The sequence below is a fragment of the Siniperca chuatsi genome, linkage group LG15 (genome assembly GCF_020085105.1).
Source record: "Siniperca chuatsi isolate FFG_IHB_CAS linkage group LG15, ASM2008510v1, whole genome shotgun sequence".
Classification (NCBI taxonomy): Eukaryota; Metazoa; Chordata; class Actinopteri; order Centrarchiformes; family Sinipercidae; genus Siniperca; species Siniperca chuatsi.
The window spans coordinates 5,976,266-6,001,540 of NC_058056.1; the positions used below are offsets into that span (position 1 = coordinate 5,976,266).

The 25,275-nt window shown below is 38.9% G+C and overlaps 2 protein-coding genes across 3 annotated transcripts in view; one reads left to right on the forward strand and one right to left on the reverse strand.

The window, feature by feature from the left end:
• Positions 1 to 236: 236 nt before the first annotated feature.
• On the reverse strand, positions 237 to 8,621 carry ccr6b (chemokine (C-C motif) receptor 6b). 2 transcript variants are annotated; one of them, XM_044165630.1, is made up of 3 exons: positions 8,490 to 8,621; positions 5,439 to 5,552; positions 237 to 2,790 (listed from the first exon to the last, which is right to left on the reverse strand). In XM_044165630.1, the coding sequence occupies exon 3, from the start codon at positions 2,779 to 2,781 to the stop codon at positions 1,654 to 1,656; it is 1,128 nt and encodes a 375-aa protein (XP_044021565.1). In that variant the 5' UTR covers positions 2,782 to 2,790; positions 5,439 to 5,552; positions 8,490 to 8,621; the 3' UTR covers positions 237 to 1,653. The 2 variants fall into 2 exon arrangements, with proteins under 2 accessions (XP_044021565.1, XP_044021566.1); XM_044165631.1 differs by lacking the exon at positions 8,490 to 8,621 and adding an exon at positions 5,654 to 5,709.
• Positions 8,622 to 8,653: 32 nt separating this feature from the next.
• Positions 8,654 to 25,275, forward strand: part of crybg1a (crystallin beta-gamma domain containing 1a) — a 46,832-nt gene continuing 30,210 nt past the window's right edge. The window contains exon 1 of the mRNA XM_044165623.1: positions 8,654 to 8,984. Within this exon, the coding sequence (XP_044021558.1) occupies positions 8,656 to 8,984 (329 nt within the window). The 5' untranslated portion in view covers positions 8,654 to 8,655. The remainder of the gene's footprint in view (positions 8,985 to 25,275) is intronic.

Sequence of the window (25,275 nt, forward strand, 5' to 3'; positions counted from 1 at the left end):
ATGACCAAAAAGGTAATGTCACATTATTATACATACTGGCCAAACATGAATGTTTTATGTGCTATTAAATGGTACAAAATGTATTTTACAGCATTATTTATGTAATGATTAATACTGTAAAATTAAGTGTTATCTGCAGTGCTTTTTGAGACAGGACTCAAATTTCCTAGCATCCGATTGCCAGGAAATTTCCAACTCAATTATATTTTAGACTGACTGTGTTAAAGAAAATGCACTTTTTTAGATACAATGTTTATTCAATGTGATGAAGAAGAATACAATCAGATGTACAAAATATAAAAAAAAGGATAACATATACACTGTCCAGGGTGTACCCTGCCTAAGGCCCAAAGTCACTGGGATAGGCTCCAGTCACCCGCGACCCCTAACGGGACCAAGCGGTAGAAAATGGATGGATGGATGGATGGATAACATATAGGGTATGTATATGGTTCCAGAAAAATTAGAGATTGATCTGACAGTCTAGCAAGATTAGAAAAATGTGGAACTCTTTAGTTTCTTATCTTTTTTAAGAAAAATGAGCAGACTCACTCAACATCATATACACAGGAATACAAGAAAACAAGGTTGTTAATATGGTGACATGAGTACAAGAAGAAAATAAAACAACAACAAAAAACTGTTCTTAATTGCAAATTTGCTTAGGGAATTGTAATTGTAATTGTGCCATTATGATATTATATTATGTCCAATAACTACTTCCTTCCTCGACAATCAGCACATATTCTTCCCATGGTAATGACTTAATCATAATATGTAAAATGTGATTTAAAATTCCATTACAGTGTGTAGATGCTTCCCATAGCAGACATTTTGACTTGTCGTAGGTTGAAAAGGACAGGTGGAATTAATAACATATATTATGGCTCTTTTCCCTTTAGGTGTTCTGTTTCCAGGACCCAGGACCGTGGTTTTGTGCATGCTGGTTTACTGATATGTTTTATTGGGACTTTTAAATAGAATGGAGCCATTATTAGTTACACCTGTGCTTTTCCTGCTTGACAAATACGTACAGGTGCATGTGATTAACATTTACAGTTACACTAATTGAGTGGGGTTTTTTTTTAAGTAACTGTATTTCATTTTCTGTCTGTTTTAAGCGGAACTCCACTGAGTTTACACATAAATGTGTTTACACATAAAAGTTTAATCAGCCTGTGAAAACAGTTGTATATTTTTGGTCATGTGAAATGTAGAATCCAGCATTTTATGAAGTCAGGATATCTCAGCCTCTGTTGCTTTGATTTTGCCCATTTTTTAAAACTTTGTCCTTGGGGAATTCCATGAATTTTATGGAAGTGCAATACTTAATAAATGGAGTACCCATTTAAGTATTTTTTTTTAAACCTTCAATTTTACTTTACTTTTATTTAAGTGTATTGATGTTCAGATTTGCATCATACAAATTACATTCAGCTAGAAAGTGACAAATCTATGCCTTTTAAAACAGTGTGGAAAAAAGTATCCTACAATGTTTTATTAACTTGTAATGTTTGCTCAGAATACAATAGATTTCAAATACACTACATGTTTTACTTAAGCACATTTTGCACAAATGCTTTCACCTCTACTCATGTACAGCTACAGTAAACAGCTTGGGAAAGATGAGAGGCTGCTCGATCATTGGCATTGCTAATTATCCGTTTTAGAAAGGTTTGTACCACTGCAGTGTCTTGCACTGAGATATGACATGTTGTTGGAGCCATCTGAAGACACGTGGCCTGAAATGCAAATATCGGATGTCCTGCGTGACGTGCGAGCACTGTAGATGTACTTTTTGCTAAAACACCATAGGTCCAACATTATTTGCTGGAAGTGGCTCCTAAACTTCACCCCAATGAAGGCATAGAGTATGGGATTGAGACAGCAGTGGAGGTAGGCTATGCTCCTGGAAATAGCCAGAACTTGGAGTTTAATCTTTTCTGGCTCACAACTCCTCTCCTTAAAAAGAGACAGAGTGTGGTTCAGCAGAGTCACATTGTAGGGAAGGTGACACATGATGAAAACCACAACAACTGCAAAAACCACACGGACGGCCTTGTGCCTCAGGCTGCTCTGTGCTCTCATCAGTGTGCACATGATGCGGCAGTAGCAGAACACCATCACCAACAGAGGCAGCAGGAAGCCAATGGCCATTTGAAGGCCCGGAACCAGCACCTTCATTAGCTTTGCAGTTTCATTCTTGCTGAAAGACAGCTGACACATCACAGTGACAGTCTCAGCCCCCAGATTCTGCTCTTCAAAGTGCTCGGTGTAGATGAGTGTGGGCAGAGTTAAAGCCACTGCACACACCCAAACAACTGAGCAGATGAGGCGGCTGTAGATGAGAGTGCGTGAGCGAGCCCCGAAGGATCTTCTAGCTTGAACTATAGCTACATAACGATCACCACTAATGCACGCAAGCAGGAGCATGCCACTGTATAGATTGATACTGTAGGCTGACCTTAGCATCTTGCAAGCCACAGGACCCATTAACCAACTGTGCCGCTCATTGTATATGATAAATGGCAGAGCTACCACAAAGACCAGGTCTGCCACAGCCACATTGAAGAGATAGACATCTGTCATCGTCTTGGTTCTCTTGTAGAATATGTAGGTGACGATTACAAGAGCGTTGCCAATCAGGCCAAAGAAACAGATGATGGAGTGGATGCAAGTTTGGATGATGTCTTCCACGGGGTTGGGGTTGAGGTTGCAAAGCCCATCATCTGAGTAATCTCCTTCTGCACTATAATCATAGTCTGAAGTCACCGATACCATGTTTTTAATCTGGAGAAGAAAAGACATTTACACCAAAAAAGCAAATAGTTGAAGAATTCGGGGAATATAACAAAATGTCAAACATTTCCAAAAGGATCTGGTAGCATATTTTAATTACTTTGTAAAGGGTAGTGTTAGAATGTAACTAAGTACATTTACTCAAGCAGTGTACAGTTTTGAGCTACTTGTACTTTACGTGAGTATTTTCATTTCATACTACTTTATACTTCTACTCCACCACATTTCAGATGGAAATATTGTACTTTTTACTCCACTACATTTATTTGACTGCTATAGCTACTAATTGATTTACAGGTTAGGATATTACATGCAAACGTATAGACTATGATGCAGTGCTTTACTATTAAACTACCCAGTAGTGTATTTAAAATTGGCTACACGTTGACAAATTGCAACAGTAAGTAATAACATCCAATAATATCGTACATTTCTAATAATATAACCCTCTGAAAGGAGTGTTTCTGCACAATGAGTACTTTTATTTTTGATACTATAAACACATTTTGCCAACAATACTTCTGTACGTTTACTTAAGTACAGTAGCAGGAGAAGTACTCAGATCTTTTACTTAAGTGAAAGTAGCAATACCGCAGTATAGAAATACTCTGTTACAAGTATCTGCTTATTACTTATTACATTGTATTATTATACTGTATTCTCATCATCAACCGGTAAACCCACTTGGTACTCCGCACTTATTTTATCTTATACTTATACCCACCTGGTACTTAATTTATTTTCTGACCTGTTTTTATAGTGTTTTATAGTGTATTATATTTTTTGCTAGTACTTTCTCCTGTGTGCACTGACGTAAAGGCGAGCCGCTGTAACAAAGAGTTTCCCTTCAGGGATCAATAAAGTATTTCTGATTCTGATTCTGATTAGTAAGTATTAGCGTCCAATTATACTCCAGTACCAAAAGTAAAAGTAGGCCTACTCGTTAGGCAGAATGGCCCATTTCAGAATCATATTATATTATTGGATTATGATTATTGACGCATTAATGTGTAAGCATTACTTTAATCTTGCCGCTGCTAAAGGTCAGGCTAATTTTAATTACTTTATATACTGTTGGGTAGCTTAATCTATCATTTTACATCATAATTTATTCGTTGATTAAATTTTGTATTAATAATTTGAACTGGCAAAGTAACTAGTAACTAAAGCTGAAAGATAAATGTAGTGGAGTGAAAAGTACAATATTTGCCTCCCAAAAGTATAAAGTACAAGTACCACAAAAGTACAGTACTTGTACTTAGTAAATAATGTAAAGTAACATTTTGAATGCAGGACTTTTACATTTTAGACTATGATATTTCTACTTTTACATAAGTAAAAGATCTGAATACTTGCTTCACTACTAATAAAGTTTATGAATTGTAACTAATGGCTTTATTAATGGTTAATAACTAATGTATGTATCCTTTAACAGGTCAGTAAGACGCGGTACCATCAAATCTTGACGGAACAATCACCCAGTGGGCACAAAAAAAGCTTGGCAACATTTCTTTTAATTACCAAATTGAAAAACAAAAATCTAGCACATATAGTGCAAAGTCTGCACCTTGTATGGAATGGGTGAAACTCACAACAAAGCTTTTTGTCTGTTTACAGGCTAAAAGCCAGTGTTCTAGTTCAGCTTTTCCTCTGGTTGTGAATGACCTGGTTTCAGCACAAATAGACATTAAGTGAATGCACGCAAAGATAGGCTGCAGGTGGTTGCACTCTGCGTTTTGTCTGATCTTAGAAGCTGAGAAGATCCTTATCTTCAAGGGTTATCTGATATATCAACGAGAATCGGTATGTGTATAGAAAGGTCACTAAAACGTATCAAGGTCAGTAAACGCAGACAAACCTACTGGTAATAAGAAAATAAGCAAAATGTTTCTCTGCGTGGCACTAGAAGATTAGACTCATCTTGTGATTTCTCTGTTTTAACTGATTAATATTAAATTACACTAACCAACACTTGAAGTATTTCAACACTGTAACACACACATGATTTCTCATTTATACAAATAGTAGCATGTAAAAAAACATCTGGCATTCTTCAACTTACTTCTTCAAAACCTGACATGAGGAACAAATATGACAATGTGATATCTTTTGTTTTAGCACTTTCACTTCTCACAAATCACTATAGAAAGATTATATATATAGGATGGTGTAGTAGCACTCGTTGATGAGGAAGATATTAGGTTTTGCACGTATCTGTTTGGAAAGATAACAGAACAGGAAAGGGATGAGCCTTTTGTATAGAATGCATTTTGAGAACTTCAAGTGCTCCGTAAATATTTTACAGAACAGTTCTGTAAAAATGTTCCGTCTGTGAAATTTGAAGGTGTGTTCTGTGAAACTCTGTAAAAGTGATCAATCATTTTAAAAGGTTTAAAACTTTATATAACATTTTAAAACATTGATCAGTGCGGTGCAGTTTCAGGCTTTAAAATGTATCACATGTAGTATGTCAAAGAAGAACTGTTTGATTACAGTTCCACACTTAGATGCTTCTAAATATACAATGCATATAGACACATAAAATACATTATGCAGTTATCAAACTGAAAAAAATAAGCCAGCACAAAATTTGGAAGATGCTTATTAGTGCTTATATTTGCTGTTCAGATTATACATACCTTGCAGAATGATGATTCTCTCACTTAATTTCTTTATGATGATGTTGATGTTGTCAAGTCAAAAGAAAGGGAAAAATATTCCTCCCAGGTACCAGAGCTGCACCAGTGTCAAAGCTGCTTGTGAAGAAAGAGTTCAGAGTGAGGGCTATGTCAAAAATACTGAACGCTTAAAGACATCTCAGAAGAAGAAGATAAAGCCAAAACCACATTCTCACAGGCATCTGCTACTGTGTGAGTACAGTGTTTCGCTGATCTTCCTGCTTTTGATCTCAAACTCATATGTATCTGCGGCCCACCTCTGTACACAGATCCTCTTTACACTTTCTGCGTGCAGGGACATCCCCCCCCCCCCCCCATTCAAAAAAAAATTCGTATTTATTCTATTATTGTAAACCCTGATTTAATAACTCAATTCAATAACTTCCTTTTAACTAAAACAACCATCAAAAGAGTCTGTTTGGATATTTTTTAAAGCATTTATTAGTTTTTATGTCAGGCTAGTGGTTTGAAAAGAAGTAAGTAAGTATGGACTAGACTGTAGTGTGTGCAATAATACAAACTGTAGTTGCTTTTCCTCAACATGACCAGCAGATAGAGCCGTTATTTCAGTGGATAATAAATTATTAGTGGACTTTGAAACTGACAGACACGTTGTAAAAAGTGCATCATAACTAACTACATCCCAGTGACTAATTGCTGATTTAAGGTCTTTTTAGAAGAGAAAAAACATTTATGCTTTTCTCAAGGTAATAAACTTCTGTGCAATTTAAACATTTCCTAATTGCAGAGAATTTTACCAGATTGTGATGTTTTTTTAAGGAGCTTTATGTTAAAATTGAGAACACAGCCCCAATTATCATAATTTCAACACAACTGACATATTTGAATGCCACGCGGGGGAACTTTTAAGTTCTCATAAATTTAGAGAAAAACACATACACCCACACCCATATACAAATATAAAAGCATCATAGTTACACAGAGTGTGAAGAGGTAATTAAAGGGCAAATGGAAGTTTGCATCAAGGTGAGACTAAACTGGGGAGGTTGTGTTGAGAGGTTCAAGAGCCTGTGAGCTGCATCAAGCAAGACGCTGAAAGTAAAATGTTTGCTTTCAAAATAAAAGCATTTTTAGTGTAACTCCTTAAAAGGAAGTAGCCTATGCCTTCTGTGTGAGAGAATAACAAACCTCTTATCCATATACAGCTGAATACTGTAATGAAATGTATGGTTCATCTTAAATGTTATGATTCACAGATTCCCAAAACGGGTCTGTCAGAATACACACTCAATAAACTGCCCCTTGCTTAACTTATACAGTAGGGCTGTATACACAGAGACACTGGGATACGTTGTTGTTAAAGTTGGGCTGTGTCTTAGTGGTAGAGCGGGTTGTCCCACCAATTGGAAGGTTGGTGGTTCCATCCAGCCTTCCCCCAGCCCACATGTCGAAGTGTTCTTGGGCAAGACACTGAACCCCAAATTGCTCCCGAAGGCTGTGCCTTCGGTGTGTGTGAATGCTTAGTTAGCTTCTTTGAACTGATGACCTTTGAGGCGCTATACACGTACAGTCCATTTACCAATTTTAACCTGTTCTCATCAGCCATAGGGCAGGTGGAGCAGATGCTGCAAGGCCCTGGACCATCAGTGGACCCAAAAATAGTAAAACTGAATTCCAACAAGAAGATATTAGTGCCTAAATTAGTTTCATCAGTGAAGATTTAAACAATTAAAAAAAAGCCTGTTTGAATGTGACACAGCGTACTTGTGGGTACTTGAAAGGGCAAGGTACATGTACAATGTATAGAGCAGATACTACTGATGGCTAGCAGTTGCCGAGGTAACCAATTTGCATTTGTGGCCTCTAGTGGGACAATCCAGCCATGCCAGTTTCTAACTATTTCTTCCTGATTTGACCTTTAAACCTTTTTTTAGCCGCATTAGTCCTGCCGCTCACACTCAGTTCTTTTAATAGAAGCACCTCTTCATCTGAAACAAATTTAACTGCATATTCATAGGATAGTAGGCATTCTACTGTATGTGTTGATACATGTCACATTGAAGGAGAAAGAACTTTAGTTCATTGTTCTGACTGAATATTTGGATTACATAAATATTAACAAATGGAATATTACAACAAGTAGCAGGGTGAAAGCTACCAGTGAGGACACTGAGGTCTGGGAATTTGAGCCACAGGGAGTTGACACTATGCCAGAGTTGATTAAAAAGTCGATTTTTCAATTAGTCTAGTGACAGAACATTCATCAGCAACTATTTTTATAATCAATTTAGTTATTTTACAATCAAAAATGTCAAACATTCGCTGGTTCTGGCTTATTAAATGAAAGGATTTGATGATTCTCTATGTCTTATATGTTAGTGAACTGGGTATCTTTGGGTTTTGGGCTGATGGTCAGATAAAGGGACCAATCTAAATATGTAACCTTGGACTCTGGCCCTACATTTACAATTAAAAAGTTACACATAGTGGACATGTCATAGGCTGATTCCGGTATCTTTAGTCTAGCAGTATATTTTTATTGAAAGAGAGTTAAATACATAAAGAGCATAAAGACCCCCCCCAATTTTCTGTCATCTCGCTCTATTAAATTAAAAAAATGTTATATTCATGATATCAATCTGTATTTTTCCACTAATATTTTAGCTTTAATTAAAATTTAAAATTTTTAATGAGTGTGGAGAAAGCTTTTTTTTTTGCCTATTTTATTTCAATCTTTAGGCTGGCAAACAAAAATGACAGAATATATAATTGCACAGTACACTGAGTAAATACAATTCTATAATTCCACATAATTAAAACACTTAAAACGACTTTCTTCTTGGTGTCTGGTCAAAATTCGGTGACTGTAATGTGATAATGGGCCTGGGGGGCATGATCTCAACGAGACACCCTGTCTGGTAACCTATGGGTAGGCCTGTGTTGTTTCAGCGTATTAATAAATAAATACAGTAGGAATAGGAATTTTATTTTGAAGGTATCAGAAGTGTAGTTTTTACTTCTGGCTGGGAGCAGAAGGATACTTGCTCCTACCTGGTGGCGCGCGCGACTGGTGTGGACAAGTCTAACGCTCGTGGCAACCAGCTCTGCAGGTTAGCCCGGTGAATCACTCTGCCAGCAGCTATAAGTAAGACAGCTCGCCTCGAGGTTTTATCTTCCTGCTCGCACTTTCTTAACAAGGACTCCTTTGTCAGACACCATGAGTAAGTCCAGCACACTGAAAGTAAAGGGCTTGTTTAAATTAAAATCACCCGATAAAGAAAGCAAGGAGCTGAAACGGTCGGGCTCCCTCAAAGATGAAGCAGCGACCAGCCCCAGAGACAAGGCGAGCCCCGGTCCCTTCAGCCCGGGAGACAACGCCACAGTGGCCGGTGATGTTTTACCCATTTCCCCGAAAGAAAAGAAGGGAAGGCGGCTGTTGTCGTTCAAGCTGAAACGGAAGAAATCCAAGCGCAAAGAAGGAGGAGGAGGAGGAGGAGAGGTGTTCTTCCCTGACACTGATGAACTGGACAGCTTCAACAGCCACCTGTAAGATGAAAACAAGTTCATGAAATTATTGTTTTCCGCTTTTTGAGGCGATTGGTAGTCGTTTGAGTTGAAGATACATATTACAAACTTTTGCTAGGCCATTTAACCCTCATGTGCTTTATTACCATTGTAACCACAGATATAGGCCACAAGCCCCCATTTAGTAAAAATAATGGTCTTAAGCGCTCTTATCAGAAAATATCTTTGTTGTTAAATATTATCTATATAATTGTATTAAATCATTGTTTACTGTGGAGGCTGAGTGACACCAGTGCAAAACACCAAATGAAAACAAACTCATACATTTTCTTATATGTAAATGTTAGCGAAGTAACAGTGAAGCTAACGGGGCCCCTGGCAGTCCATAGACCCCTTATAGAAACCAGTGCACCATATTTCACAATCTTTGTGAGAAACATCTTACGAAGCGATTGTTTCCCCGGTGCTTTTTGAAAACTAACCACTGTGGCATAGAGCTGTGGCTGAGCTAGTTTAGTCATGCATCGCTTTTGTTGGTGTCAAGTTTGAGAAATGCCGAGAGAGGTAAACAGTGAGGAGGGAGTGCAGCTGATCTGTCACGCACAACACAGATGCTGTTGTGTGGCTTCTCTTTATGGAGTTCATATTTCATTTTATATATACGTCTAAACTCTGTGGGAACTTGTGGAAAGTGAACGTGAAAAGCGGAGTGACTCCATTCTGTTTAGGTGCCCGAGAGCAAGGCACAAGACCGCTTGCTCATTGGCCAACATGGCAAGACCGTGGCAGCTCCTTGATGGGAACGAGGGGAACTGTGTGACTCTGAAGCAGTAAATATCCGTGCTGAGTCACTCTTCCCTGGATAAATGAAAGATTTTAGAACTGGTTAACCTCAAGTGGTCACAATAATGACAGAGGAACTTCCAGTACTTTTATTTATCCCAGATATTTCCAGTTCTCCTTCTTCAAATGTGTATTTAGATCCATATTGCTCTGTGTTCAGACCAATTTATTGCCTCTGACTCAGGTGTTATTGTCACATGTTGTCAGGCTAACGTACATACAGATGCTGTTTTTATATGAGAAAGACAAGCATTGCATAACATTTAATGTTGAAATGAAAAACCTGCTGTGCAGGTATGATGCATTTCCCCATTCAGTGCAATTATATATGGCTCAGTTAAGTTGTGTCAGCTGGTCTTGTTCTGAGTAAATATGACTAATACAGAAGAGAGAGCGGGGATGACACATGCACACATGTGACACTGGCCACACAGGTGAGAGAGATGAATGGCACTGTCACTTGTTTATTGACAAGGGAAAAAACATAAACGTTTGACTCATATGATGTAGGAGTGCGCAATTAATTATATAACAATGATCATGCCTTCCCCACTCAGCCTAATTGGGTGCATTATTGTAATACTGTTGCTTTGTGTTGTGAGTTGGTGCAAGAAGCTAATGGTCTCTGTTCAGAGATAAATTCATCAGTCACAGGCAGTTTGTTTCCAACCTGCTGTGATTAACTGCTTTTGCTTCCCAAACATCTGCAGGCAAGCACATTTCCATTACATGGGGAGTGCAACATGACGTCTCTTCGTAGAGAAAGAGGGAGAGATGTGAGGCAAAGCTACTGCATGAGGTGAAAGTGACAGGTGCATGGCGGTGTTCTGATAACAGTAAGTTAGTTATTCTAGCTTTGCTCGCACACCAACATGGTCAACAGTTGGAGCTACAGCAGTGTCTGTGACACACAGCTCATGGAGGCAGTTAAGGTACTTTAAAACCCTTAGCCCCTGATTACTCATATACACATACTCTTCCCAAAGTCATAACTCAGTCCAATGTGAGCACACATATTTTTAGATTCAGTGTGACTTTCACTCAGATGAAGATATCATTATCTCTGATGTCCAACGCGAATAAATGTTCATAAATGTGCTTGGAAATCATAGAAAAAAAGATGCTCCTCATAACTCCAGAACTTCAACCTGAGAATCATCACATTTTTAAGTTTTCTCCAGGATCAAAGTAATCCAGTGATAGTTGTCTGTACATCCGTGGATACATTGCAAACAGGAACTGCTAATAGCTAATTCAGCATACTTTCATTAGTGCCAGTTTGCCCAAATGTAAACAAATATAGGCGGAAAAAAATGTAAAAACACATTCCATGATTCTGGATTGTTTTTATATCATCCACTCTAGTGTAGCCAAAACGAGATATACCTTATGTTTTTGTGCCATACAACTCCTTTATCACCCAAAAAGTATTACAAACACATAAAATAGATACTGCGATGAACAAAGCCAATATAGTTTGTTCGGAAAAACAACTCTGTGAAGGTGTTTTCAATCTCTGGAGAGTATCTCTGACTCCAGCAGACATCATTCTGCAGTTGTGCTCTGTTTACCCGGCTTTGTTAGTTTGAAGAGCTAAGAACTAACTACCTGCCTATTACTAACTAACTAACTGACTTTTAAACTGTTCACAAACATGAGAGATGTGTTAACTTTGATAGATTTCAGTTTTTATCATTCCCTTAATAGTTGATTTGAGCAAACATTCACACCTGGACCATTCATGCATATGCCCTATATTCTGTACCGATGGTACAGAAACAGATACAACACGGTATAGCTTATCAGTGAAATGACTGGTTTTGCAAAAGAATGAGAAAACTTACTGAGGGAACAGGGACAGTACAGTCTGTTCAAACTGATAATACTGAGGGATTAGAAAAAGTTCAGAGTTTGTGTTTGTGGACTGTTTGTTTGAGTTCTAAGGTGTGCTTGGGCCTCTCAACATGTCACAGCAACCATATTAAAAACGTGTGTAGGGTCGGTAAAAAAGCTAATCCATTTCACTGGATAGCTTTAATCAAAGTATTTGAAACTACAGTAGCTGAACACTCATGCAGTGTTCCAAAATAATCTAATCTAGCAGACTAGATAAACCTGTCACACCCTTCAGCAGAGGCTGTGGATTCCTGCCCTCACAATTTCTACACAAACCCTTAGGTGAGGGTGTGGAGTCTGAAAACCAAAATGAACAAGTCAACATTTTTGTGCACAACACCTGTGGTCCCATAGCAATGCAGGAATAAACAAGTAAATCTGCCTTAATGCAATCACTCATACCTTGCTATTTGATAGATTTAAACACAATATGGTGATCATGACTCAGGTTCATGTGGGACAATAGATGTGTATAATACCTAGTTTTAAAAAGATGGCTAAGATTACTTGGAGATTATCTTGTTATTTTTTTTTTTTTGATCAAGCTTAATTCATGCCTGTTAAGATTATTCTGATACATATCGTGCTTTCTGTCATATCTATGTCTCTGAAGGCCCTGACATGTCACAAGAGGTTGATATTGGCAAGTATCCAGGAAAAGCAGTCTTAACACTATTATTCATGAAACAAACCTGCACAGCAGGGCTGGCTGTTAGTTCCAGTAGTAGTTGTGGTACTGAAACCAAAACACTGTTTGTCAATACTCAATTCTACTAAGGAATATAAATATGTTTGTTTACAAATCCCTTTTTTACCATGCTAGCGGCATGGCACTAGGGATGGTAATGTTGGTCTGTTGGTCAGTCGGTTGGTCCACCACTTCTGGTGGATTGCCATAAAAACTTGTACAGACATTCATTGTCCCCAGCGGATGAATCCTACTGACTTTGGTGATCCTCTAGCGCCACCATGAGGTTCACGTTTGTGGTTTTGAGTGAAATATCTTGACAACTATTGGATACATTTCCATGACATTTTGTACACACATACATTATCCCCTCAGGATGAATTGTAATCCATTCAAGTCAGTTTTGTTTATACAGCCCAAAATCACAAATTAGCCTCAAGGGGCTTTACAATTTGTACAGCATATGACACCATCTATCCTTAGACCCTCGATTCAGATAAGGAAAAATGTCCCAAAAAACCCTTTAATGGGGGGAAAAAAGGAAGAAACCTCAGGAAGAGCAGCAGAGGAGGGATCCCTCTTCCAGGACAGAAGGACATGCAATAGATGTGATTACAGAGTAGACCAAAATAACAATAGTAAAATTACAATATAGAAAATCAAGATGACAATATTCTAGATAGATTGTAAGCATATATGAAGAATATGGATCTGGAAGGACGTAGAGCAACTTACAGGTGCAGTCAAACAGCCACCTTGGTGATCAAGTCAAATTCTGAATTTGTCCAGTACTTGGTTTATGATTAAATACCTGCAAAACTAATGACATTCCCATCTGCCTCAACAGCTTTAGTCTTCTTCCACTGTAATTAACCAGTGTTAGAATGCTAACATGCTAAACTACGGTGGTGAATATGGTAAACATTATACCTGTTAAACATCAGTATGTTAGCATTGTCATTGTGAGCACTGCTCTTCCTACAGCCTTGGCACACTGCGCGACTAGAAGGTGTTTCAACTTGAGCGGAAAAAATCATACTCATCCCAGGGCTTTCTGAATCTGTTTAATAAAGGTACAGATATGATCAAAGGAACGGAGACTGGAGAGAAATACCAGAAAAAAACTGGAATGTGTAGGTTTCTAGCAAGCTTACAGCTAATGTCTGTGCAGTTGGTACGTAGGCTGTTTGGGGTTTGTAAACATGGACTGCACAAATGGTCCAGAGGTCAAATCCATGTGTATCCATGGGGGTATCTACCATGAAGTGACATTAAATATGTTTTCTTTGTCAATGTCATTATAAAAATTCTGTGTTACACTCATTCAGTCACAGCAGGCTTCTGACTCAGTTTTTAGTGCCACAGCGTCCCTGACCTCAAGTTAGCTTACATAAAACGATCCCAATGAGTTTGATGCAAAAAAAAAGTATTGAGGTTGCAAACCCAGCCCTAATCGTTGGTCCAAGCAATTCTTCTTCTCTCATTATGGTGAAATTATGCCATTTAAACATGGGTACATACAGTAGCAGCAATCAGACGCATGAAAATGAAAGTGTTTGTCCTTGAATATTTCTGTAATGAGAACATAATCCAAACCAACTATTTATCAGCTGTGTGATGATAAGGTTATTATGATGTGATATTAATATAGCTAAATTCACTGCTTACTTATAAGCAAAACTTCTTATCAAAGTAACATTTAAGACAGAGCTGACAAAGGATTCAGTGCTGGGCTGTTGATTGGGTTTGCTGAGAGACCAAACCTACAAACATCACGACAGCGTGTTGTCGGATTTAGAGGCTCTGACTGTCTTTGAAAGTGTTTGTGTGCATAACATGGTCTAAGAAGCCGTTGGCTGGTTGACCTGAGCTGTGGCTCAGTGATATACTGTATATACACACCTGCTCATACACATGCAAACAAAGACGAGACAGGTCTCCATAGGAGGAGACACTGCATCGCTGCTTTTCTTCAACAAACAGTTCCGTACTCCATAGATTGTGTGTTTGCTGTACCAGCAAGCTGAAAAAACAGACTCAGCCTTGAAAATGAATGTCGCACTGTTGCTTTAAGTACACAAAGTTAATGGCAAATGAGTAGGTAATGAGAAAGTGAGGTAAATGAATTGTTCTTGCAGCATATTTATTTCCGTTAAAGTAGTGAAAACATGTGCTAGTGCAGGGTAATAATTAAATATTATTGTATATTGACTTTAAAGTGGTATCGTATTGTAAGGCCAAACTAGTTCTAGTAATTACTTCAGGTAATAATAACAATGTGTCTTAGCTCTCGTTTCACTCGTCTTCTGTTAAACAACTCCAAGAATACCACGAGAGGCGAAGATAAGCTTTTATGGAACTTTATATAGCATTCTTCTCAACTTACACACAGCGTGTCAGCCTTCTACTCTTTCTTCTACAGCAAGCAGCCTAAGTCACTGTTACAGTGAACATGCCCCACAATACTCCCATTTACTGTCTTACAGTATCATGACAATGTGATTGTATCGTTTCACAAAATTCTATTGTCCAAACAAATGATTTGAATCAAATTGTAATTAAAAAGTAATGTGTGTGAAGGGTTTGGTCTGATGTAGCACATTATAGTAAAACACATTTTATTGTGTTGTACTGAACATGAATTTGATTATTATACATTTTCCATAGAAAACAGCGCACATGCTGTACAGCTGGTGACATACAGCCACTGTAAAAGAAGAACAAATAACCGTCACGTTTGTTTCTTCTTCTATAGCAGCGATCCCGTGCGCTTGCTGTTGATTCAGCTCCGGAGAGCAATGGCAACTCCTGCACAGACGAGAGCGCGGCCATGCGAGTATGTACACATTAATTGTTGCGGACAGTGCGCACACACCCACAGAAGAGATTGCACGCTGGTCGCCACATGGACCATGCTGAGAGCTTAACTACTGATTTTCTGATGGGAATACTTGTATAAGCTAATGCAATCGCAAATTCATCAGTCAATACTATTGAAATGCTAAATAACAGCAAGATTAATGGTGATAATGTTAAAGCCGTGAGAATCAGAGATGTAACTGAAACCCAAACTTGACTCCTCGCTTTTCGGTGCAACAATCTGGAAGTTCTCTAAAATGGAAGAGAAGCAAATGATAGTTTAAAAGGAAGCATTCATGCCTTAGTTGCTCCAACAAAAAAAAGTTAAAAGATTAAACTGAACAATCACAATGCATTTCCACTGACAGGTATGTTACATGTAGACCAAACAAGCATCACTCTCTGACAGCACTAGCACTTTGATTAATAGAAATGCACACTAGGTACAATTATAGTTGATAATTATCTTTCACTAACAGCTGCAGAATGATCTTCTACCATTAACAGATAACAGCACATCAAAGGAGATGCTATTGCACTGTACAGGATTACCCTTCTCTGCATATTAGTGAGAATCATGGAGTGTAACACACAGAATGGGAAAGAGAGGATGAGCAGGGCTCTTCTAGTTTTCCGTGAGAAGTTCAAGTGGTTGGCAAGACATTACTTTAGTGTGGTAGACAAAGCCAGTACAGACACACACTGGATCACGAAGAAAATGCGTTTAGTCATTTGCCGTTTGTTTCACGTCTCAACAGATCTACCTTTCCTTTGGTTGTGATCCAGTGCATCACGCTACCTGTTTTTGCTCTTTCTTGTCAAGGGGTTCTCTCTGCAGGAATGCACTTAGCCAGCAAAGCTTTTGACTAGTGGCACTTTCTAGCCGATCAGATGATAAGTAATGATTCACTGCTGATTGACTCACTGCTGTTGCAGTATATGGCAACTACTTGAACAACACTGCCAAACCTTAAGGGGTCTTAAACAGGTATTGCCTTCCTTAAAAAGGAAGGGACAAGGAACATGTGACAAAAGCTTTTTAAACTTGAGCTTTTGTCACATGTTCAACCAACCAGCCAAAGTTACAGATGTTTACATTTGTTAAGGGTAATCATATCTAGTATTGAATACTGCCCTGTTGTGTGCTGTCTAGATTAGGTCTGACCTAGACAGATTTTGCCGAATGGGAGAAGAAGGACGTGCAGACAAGGTTAAGAAGGCGTGTGCTGTAGGGAGGGTTGGGAGAGAAAACAAATGAATTCACTCACATGTGAAGGTTGTTGCTCCAGGGAGAGGGTTGTGAAATGCTGTGTTTTATGTTTTTACTGTTGAGAAGGATTATTTATTCCTGAAGTTGAGAAGTAGTAGTTTTTTTTGCAGAAACTGTTAATAAGAAGCTTTTTTTTTGTCTTGTGTGTGACCTAATCTGCTGTTCAGTCTTATGATGTTCGGTAATACATGATCTGTTGTGATGTAACCACTTATTGACTATTTAGGTAACATTTGTTCTGGCTTAATAAACCAAATGTTTCTGAGGAATGGTCCTTGTGCCACCCTCCGTAGTGATTGACAGGTGCAGTTAAAAAAGATCCTCCGCCCTTATAAGTCTTCTTCCTTCTACTTGATTAAAGTTGACAGATGAACATTAATTACTTTGTTGATCCCCTGACTTTTTATGTAGTGCCACCATCAGGTGAGGTAAGAGGGACAGGTGCATGTCGGTGTTCTAAAAACAACAGGAAGTCAGTTATTGTAGTTTGGCGGCTGATTTGGCCACTTATCAACGTCATACCAAAAACTGTTCAGGCAAGCTTTACTCTGGCTACTTGAGGCTAGATTAACTGGGGTTTGGAAATAATTAGACTAACGCAGTACATGCAGATCAGTTATCTGCTTTTTGTGTCCATGTATTGTAAATGCAATTATGTACATTCTGCTATAACCAGGTCCAAATGGAACAAATGAATGTCACCTGATAAGTTGAAATAGTCTTCATTTAAAACCAATGACAAAGCTAGATTTAAATAATAATACATGGATTTTAACAGCTACCACAGCATTTACTACTAGTACAACCAGAAATACAATAACAGTTAACACCACTTCTACTGCTGAAACTGAGCCAGCTTCTTACAAGCTAATTAGATAATGTGTTACTACTGTGTGGACAAAGTAGAGCTATTTTTCCAGCTATGTTTCTTGCTTTGATGTAGCATGTGGGTTGATAATGTTATACTGAATGGATAAACCAAAGTGATTTAGGGCCTAAAATATAATATTGACTGGAGAATGTTTGTAATTAGGGATGGAGTGGTAATTTTGCACACTTTTATTTTCAACAAAGCTGTGGCTGTGTGGCTAAAGAAATTGAACTCAGGTGTAATAAACCACAATTAAGTTATGTTTTAACAGGTGGAGCAATCACTTTTTCACACAGGGCCATGTAGGTTTGGATTTTGTTTTCTCTTAATAATAACAACCTTCATTTAAAAACTGCAATTTGTGTTTACTTGTTATCTTTTACTAATATTTAAATTCATTTGATGATCTGAAACATTTAAGTGTGCAAAAAAAAAAATCAGGAAGGGGGAAAACACTTTTTCACACAACTGTACAACATACTGTACACGCAAGCACGCTTTCATGCAGAGCCACACAGTTCTCATACAAACACACCTCCGGAATTGTAAAAGGATTGTTTTTTTAGCAAGGTCCAGAGGTATGCACTGTGGGTTTTTCCATGGTAAAGAAAGTTCGCATTGTTAAAGGAATTTGAAGAATACTGGGAGTTCATCATCCTTATTGCAACACACTGAGCACAGGAGACAGCTTTGGAAAGACATACAGTCTTATCTGCCCTACTGTTTTGAACTTCTGTGCCTCAAAGTTCTGCTCTTCTTGTCACTTTGCATTTTTATTTTTGCATGAAACAGAAAAGAATAAATCTGGTGTTTTTATTAATTTGTGAGAAAGTATCGTATTACACTCTGTAGAAACAATTTTTGCAGTGTGAGCATATAGAGAAAATGCAAAAGCTTGGCGTCAACACGTCAGATTATTGCATCAAAAATCCTATAAAGTCAAAATTATTAGAATTACTAAGTCAAAAGTATTAGATATTGTCTATAAATCTTGTAAAATATAGTGTGCGATTTGACTTAGTATCTCCTAATTTTAACTTACTATGAGTATTCTCATCATGTGTCATTATTATCATGATTATTTTTCTTGTCCTGACAGAAATTGTCTTCCATACCAATAAGAATAAGTAAAAGCAAGTATGAAGTAGAACATGGGAAAAGAAAGAGAGAAAATGGAAGATGCCACTATATATGGGTTTCCGCCTCCCCTTCCAAAGTCAACATGTCAGCGTTATGAGCTGCCAGTGTAACAATGTCATCTTCTTGTACTTGTGGTAACATCACAACTGTCTCTCTATGTGATTGTAACAATGATATACTGTATGAATTTTATTACTTCCACTGCACTTTGCTTTCTGCAGGATGGAGTGCACATGCAGTTGGCTCTATACTGCAAATACAATATACTGTTGTTTGGATGTAGTTTTTCAAAAGATGCATAATGTTTGCACTCTGCAGTTGAGGAAAATGCTTGGAAGTATTTACAATCATTTCCATTGCACGCCATCATACCGGTTGTTTGTCCAAGTGGAAGTGGCTGCAGCCTACTGGTTACTGCAGACCCGCCCAGCATCTGGCAAACACTCGTCTCTGCAGCAGTTGTTCCTGGCACTCCCAAATGCACAGTCGCTCTTATAAACAACGGCTGTTTTCGATTCATGGTGTGAAGCCATGTTAGAGGCTATTTATATTTTGTATGTATATCTTATATCCTTAGCACTTCAGGTTATTATATTGATTCTCTTAATAAATGTATAATTTGTTGCTTAGCATAACATCAGGCATTTTTCAGCCCTAAATAAAACTTAGAAAATTAGAATAGAAATAGAAATATGTGAGCCTCTACTCTGTATGCCCAACACAGGGTGAGTCAGTAGTTGAATCCTTTCCATCCCTTGTTTGAGTTTATTCAGTAGCTCTACACAGGTTTGCAGGTTTGCCAATCTCACTGATCTGTTTGTTTAATTTGCCTTTGTTCATGAGCAATGAAAGATGAGTTTGTGTTGATATCGTTTTATTGGTCCCAGCTTGTTGTATCAGTGTGGTTTTAATCGCTGGGTTGGCTGAGAACCTGTAGTGGATTAAGTTCATGGAGGTTTAATGGAAGTTTTTGCATGCATATTCCTAGGTAATGTCCTCTTAGTTAATGGTTAATGTAACATATGTAGATACATAGGCGCGTGCACTTTAGAAAAGCATGCGTGCGGTTACTTAGAGTGCACGTGTGAGGTCACACGACTTACTAAAGCGTGCGTGCACTTTAGTAAAGCGTGCGTGCAAGTTATAAAACTTGTCCATGTCCCCTCCCGGGCTCCATAAGTTATAGAAAAAACAGTCTATTTTCTAAGTTAGTCTGTTATCTTTGCTCCCATGTTCAAACTAGCTGTCAAGGTAACAAGTCCTCCAAACTAAAGGAAAACGACCCATATTAGCATTTTCTCTTTTTATATATATTATTAAGACTAATAATAACAATTGTAGTAGCAGTTGTCGAACAGGAACACGGGGGCAGCAGGTGGCCCACAATCACAGATCCAGACTCTGCAGCTCTGGAGGCAGAAATACCTCCTGAAAGCGACAGAAGGAGAGAGGAGAGAAACGAGAAAGCACAAAACTACGGGAGAGAGAAGATGTCGAGTTAGTAACATGCATTAATGGGATAAAAATCCATATAGATGCAGAGGGAGAGGAGGAAAATGGAGCTCAGTGTATCATGGGAAGTCTCCCGGCAGTCTAGGCCTATAGTAGCATAACTAAAGGATGATTCAGGACTCACCCAAGCCAGCCCTAACTATAAGCTTTATCAAAGAGGAAACTCTTAAGCCTACTCTTAAATGTGGAGATGGTGTCTGCCTCCCAAACCCAAACTGGGACCTGATTCCACAGGAGAGGAGCTTGATAACTGAAGGCTCTGGCTCCCATTCTACTTTTGGAGACTCTAGGAACCACAAGTAACCCTGCATTCTGAGAGTGCAGTGTTCTAATGGGGTAATAAGGTATTATGAGCTCTTTAAGATACAGTGGTGCCTGCCCATTAAGAGCTTTGTAGGTAAGGAGAAGGATTTTAAATTCTGTTCTGGATTTTACAGGGAGCCAGTGCAGAGAAGCTAATATAGAAGCTATATATCTCTTTTCCTAGTTCTTGTCAGTACACATGCTGCAGCATTCTAGATCAACCGGAGAGTCTTGAGACACTTATTCGGTCAGCATGATAATAAGGAATTGCAATAATCCATCCTAGAAGTAACAAATGTATGGACTAGTTTTTCGGCATCATTTTGAGACAGGATGTGCCTGATTTTTCAATGTTAAGTAGGTTAAAGAAGGCAGTCCTTGAAATTTGTTTCATGTGGGAGTTAAAGGATAGATCCTGATCAAAGATAACTCCTTATGGTGGTGCTGGAGGCCAGGGCAATGCCATCTAGAGTAACTATATCTTTAGATAATGTGTCTTGGTGGTGTTTGGGGCCAAGTACAATAACTTCAGTTTTGTCAGAGTTTACAATCAGAAAATTGCAAGTCATCCAGGTTTTTATGTCCTTAAGGCATGCTTGAAGTTTAGTTAACTGATTAGTTTCATCTGTCTTAATCGATAGATATAATTGGGTCATCATCATCCACATAACAATGAAAGTTTATGCCGTGTTTCCTAATAATATTGCCTAAAGGAAACATATATCAGGTGAATAGAATCGGTCCAAGCACAGAACTTTGTGGAACTCCGTGACTAACTTTGGCGTGCACGGAGAACTCACCGTTAACATGTACCAACTAAGATTGAGCTGATAGATAGGATTTAAACCAGCTTAGTGCGGTTCCTTCCAATTAAATGTTCCAGTCTCTGTAATAGGATGTGATGGTATATGCAGCGCTAAGATCTAACAAGACAAGTACAGAGACAAGTTCATGGTCTGATGCAATTAAAAGGTCATTTGTAATTTTCACCAGTGCTATCTCTGTGCTGTGATGCACTCTAAATCCTGACTGAAAATCCTGAAATAAACTATTCTTATTTAGAAAGTCACACAACTTACTAGCGACTGCTTTCTCAAGGATCTTAGAGAGAAAGGGAAGGTTAGATATAGGTCTATAGTTGGCTAAAACCCCTGGATGAACAGTGGGCTTTTTAAGAAGAGGTTTAATTACAACTGTTTTAATACTGTGCTACATAGCCTGGTAATAAAGACAGATTTATCATATCCAGTAAAGAAGTGCTAACTAAGGGTAAAACGTCTTTAAGCAGCCTAGTTGGAATGTTGAAGTTAGTTGACGAAGGTCGACAGGAAAAAAGCAGTCTAAATAAATGTCAGGTTTAACAGCTATTTCTAGGGTTCCTGTATTTGAAGATAAATCGGTACCAGTTGAGGGCAGGACATGATGAATTTTTTCTCGAATAGTTCACGAAGAGGACTTTAGGAATACATGGCTCAATAGAGCTGTGATTCTGTCAGCCTGGCTACAGTACATTTCAGAAAACACGACATTTCACAAAACACGACATTTCACAAAACACAACATTTTACAAAACACAGCAACATTTCACAAAACACCAACATTTCAGAAAACACAACGACATTTCAGATTATGGAAAAGGTGGGACAACACTTCTTGTTTGTGATCAGACAGAACCCAAGTCCCTGGCAACAGTTCAATGTCATTTCCTGTTTCTATTGTGTACTACTCTCAGCAGTGTCCTTACACAAATTTTAACACACATTTTTACTTTTACACAGCCTGTTCAAGACGGGATTGTCGCACCGTTATTCTGTCTCTCTCCCGTAGTTTTGTGCTTTCTCGTTTCTCTCCTCTCTCCTTCTGTCGCTTTCAGGAGGTATTTCTGCCTCCAGAGCTGCAGAGTCTGGATCTGTGATTGTGGGCCACCTGCTGCCCCCGTGTTCCTGTTCGACAACTGCTACTACAATTGTTATTATTAGTCTTAATAATATATATAAAAAGAGAAAATGCTAATATGGGTCGTTTTCCAATTCAGCGCCAATTCATAGAAAAGTTATCTCATTGCACTTTTCCTATAGAGCAGGTGTAGACCGTACTCTTTATAATATTAATTACAGAGACCCAACAAATCGGGAGGCACAAGGCAAATATCACCTAGAATTGTTAGAATAGAATGTTTGTTTTTTTTTGTTTTAACAGTAGAATAGTAATTGTAGTGTTAATATTAATAAATTAGTAATAATAGGATCTGGCAGTAAATGTACAGTGTAGGTTACAGTTTGTCAGTGAATAAAGGCTGCAGCTTTTCAAGACCAAAATAAAGCTCCCGTGTGTTGTTCCCAACTGCTGGAATAGCGTCACTATGATGATCAGCTCTGCCTAAGTTGAGGGGGTACTTCTCATTGTTTTGTTCAGTGAAAAAAGCAAAGCGTAAAGATGGCTCTTCCTTACGGCAGTATTGCAGGATCTCTGTGTAAAAAGGGTTTGAGTTTGAAAGGATGGAAGAGGAGATTGAAATCATAAGGGAATATTTTAGGGCTGGACCCGAATATTTGGATATTTGTTTGTTGGGTAGGTATTCGATTTTCAATTTGGGATTCGCACACACACTTACACCTCTGTCTCTTACTGCATTCCACTGCACACACACACACACCAGCTTGCCCCGCCCGCCTCTTTCTGTTTCTCTCTCGCTGTATCATACAGGGACAGACACATATTGGCTGTTGACTTTCTTTGTCAGCAGTTTGTTTTATAAAGTCGCCCAAAAAACACTACTCATGTTTTGATTTTTTTCACCTGCAATTCGGTTTTCACAACAGCGGGTGAGCCACGTGTGGAAGAGGCTTGTTGTTAATGACATAGCCTATTGTAGAAAAGGTTTCAGTCGTAATCATCTGGACACTGTTTTCAGAATCAAGACGTTTCGGCTCCCATCCGGAAGTAATTCTCAATTGTGAAAAAATGGGACGGGAACTCTGGGAAGCTACTCTGTGTAACATAAGCCCTGCCCTCAGGAGGATTCTACCTGAGTATCTGTTGATTAGCTAGTTTCACCTGAAACTGACCTAATTGTTTCCAATTGTAAAGTGTCCAGATGACTACGACTGAAACCTTTTCTACGATAGAACACTCCTGGACGAATGAGGGACTACACCGTCTGACATAGCCTATTGTCTCTCCTCTTGCGCTGTGTGCAGACAGGTGTGGCGTGTGGGGCAGGCAGGTTTGAGCTTCTCTTTCTCTCCGGATCTCTGGATTAGAGTGTTCCTATAGCTATACCTTCCTAGCAATCAAACTGGACAACCGCCTTCGCGAACGGTGCCGGGTGCGGGCTAGTTACTCCTGCCCAGCCGCCAATGCTCACCCCTCCTCTCCGCGTTCCAGGAGAACGGAACCTACAACTGCACACCCGCTGTCCTTGTCGTGCTTTTGGGCCTAGCCCCGGTATACCATAAAAAGGCCTAATGATATCTGCACCAACAGGTGTGTTCAATGTTGCTTTGCCTGGGGTCTCATTTATAACCGTTGCGTATGCACAAAACGGTGTCTGAACGCCATAAAAACAAACTTGACAGGAAAATGTGCCCACCTGTAAGTAAACTCTGACCCATGCACATTTTGGAGAAAGGGGAAATTGATGACACAGATGGTGAGGCGATGAATTGAAGCCAGATTGTATAATAATGCCTCTCACACATTTAATTTAACTTAATATCAAATGTTGATTATAGATCCACGTTATCATAAACATTGCACTTGTAGTGAGCCACAACCAACACTGTGCATATATCACCAAGTACAATTTTAGTTGTTATATAGTTTTTTTGTGTAAATAGCTGTAGTGAACACGACTGTGCTGTCAGGCACACAGAGCACACTGAGACACCGCGGTGGCGCATTCCACCTTCTCACCTCGACTCACCCAGCACATCTTCACCACCTGCACATATGGCTTGTGTAAATTAGCAAAGTCTGGAAATAAAGCCAGTGACAGCTTGCGCACAATCGCTACACTCCACATCCTCATTATCAGTCCTAATCATAATGCAGGCCAAGCATAACAAAACCCACATAAAAAATGTGTTCGCCTGTCAAACTTCCACCCTCAAATGATATCCCAGGGTGGTGGATGCCACTGATTGACACGATCATTTTGGCAAGGTGATTGCTGTAAACATATAAATACTGCAGTGACACTCGTGCGTAATGCTGCATGATGGATGTGCTGGCACTGCAGAGGCCAATGCGAATGGAAGATTTAGGAGGGTGCGAGTGTTTAGCGACCACAAAGCTTTCCTGGCCCATGATGATGATTGGCTAATATTTAGATTTAGATTCCATAGAGCCGTGCTCTTGGATCTGTGTGCTGAAGTGGGTCCAGCATTAAACAGACCAACCTAATGGAACCGCACCATCCTGACACAAATACAAGTAGGCTACTAACCACTCTGGGGTTTCTGGCAACCGGCTGTTACCAGCAGGAATTAGCCAACAGGTGTGTGTTATGATATGATCAACAATATATAATGTTTACCTTTCTATCTGAAGCCCCTTTTGAAAATCATATAATTCTGTTAAACTTGCTGCATTTCCTGTTATTTGTGACCCCGCTGCTGTGGCCATCAAACAATATGTACTTTCTAACCTCCACCTCATAAGCACCTCGATTGCTATCAGAAAAATTAATTTTTTTCATCTTCCTCTCAGTTGTTGTTGCCATGATTCACCGTAAGCAGACGAGTGCCCCTCTGGCTGATCCAATCTAGCACCAACCCTAGACAAACACATCCACTGAATAAACCCTGAATTGACTTGGGTTCTGTCCAATCACAAGACAACAAGAAGTGTTGTCCCACAATTTCCGTAATCTGAAATGTCGTGTTTTCAGAAATGTTGTGTTTTGTGAAATGTCGTTGTGTTTTGAGCC

Bases quoted from the DNA above. Each gene is read 5' to 3' on its own strand.
- ccr6b (XM_044165630.1), bottom strand. From the start codon at position 2,781: ATGGTATCGGTGACTTCAGACTATGATTATAGTGCAGAAGGAGATTAC.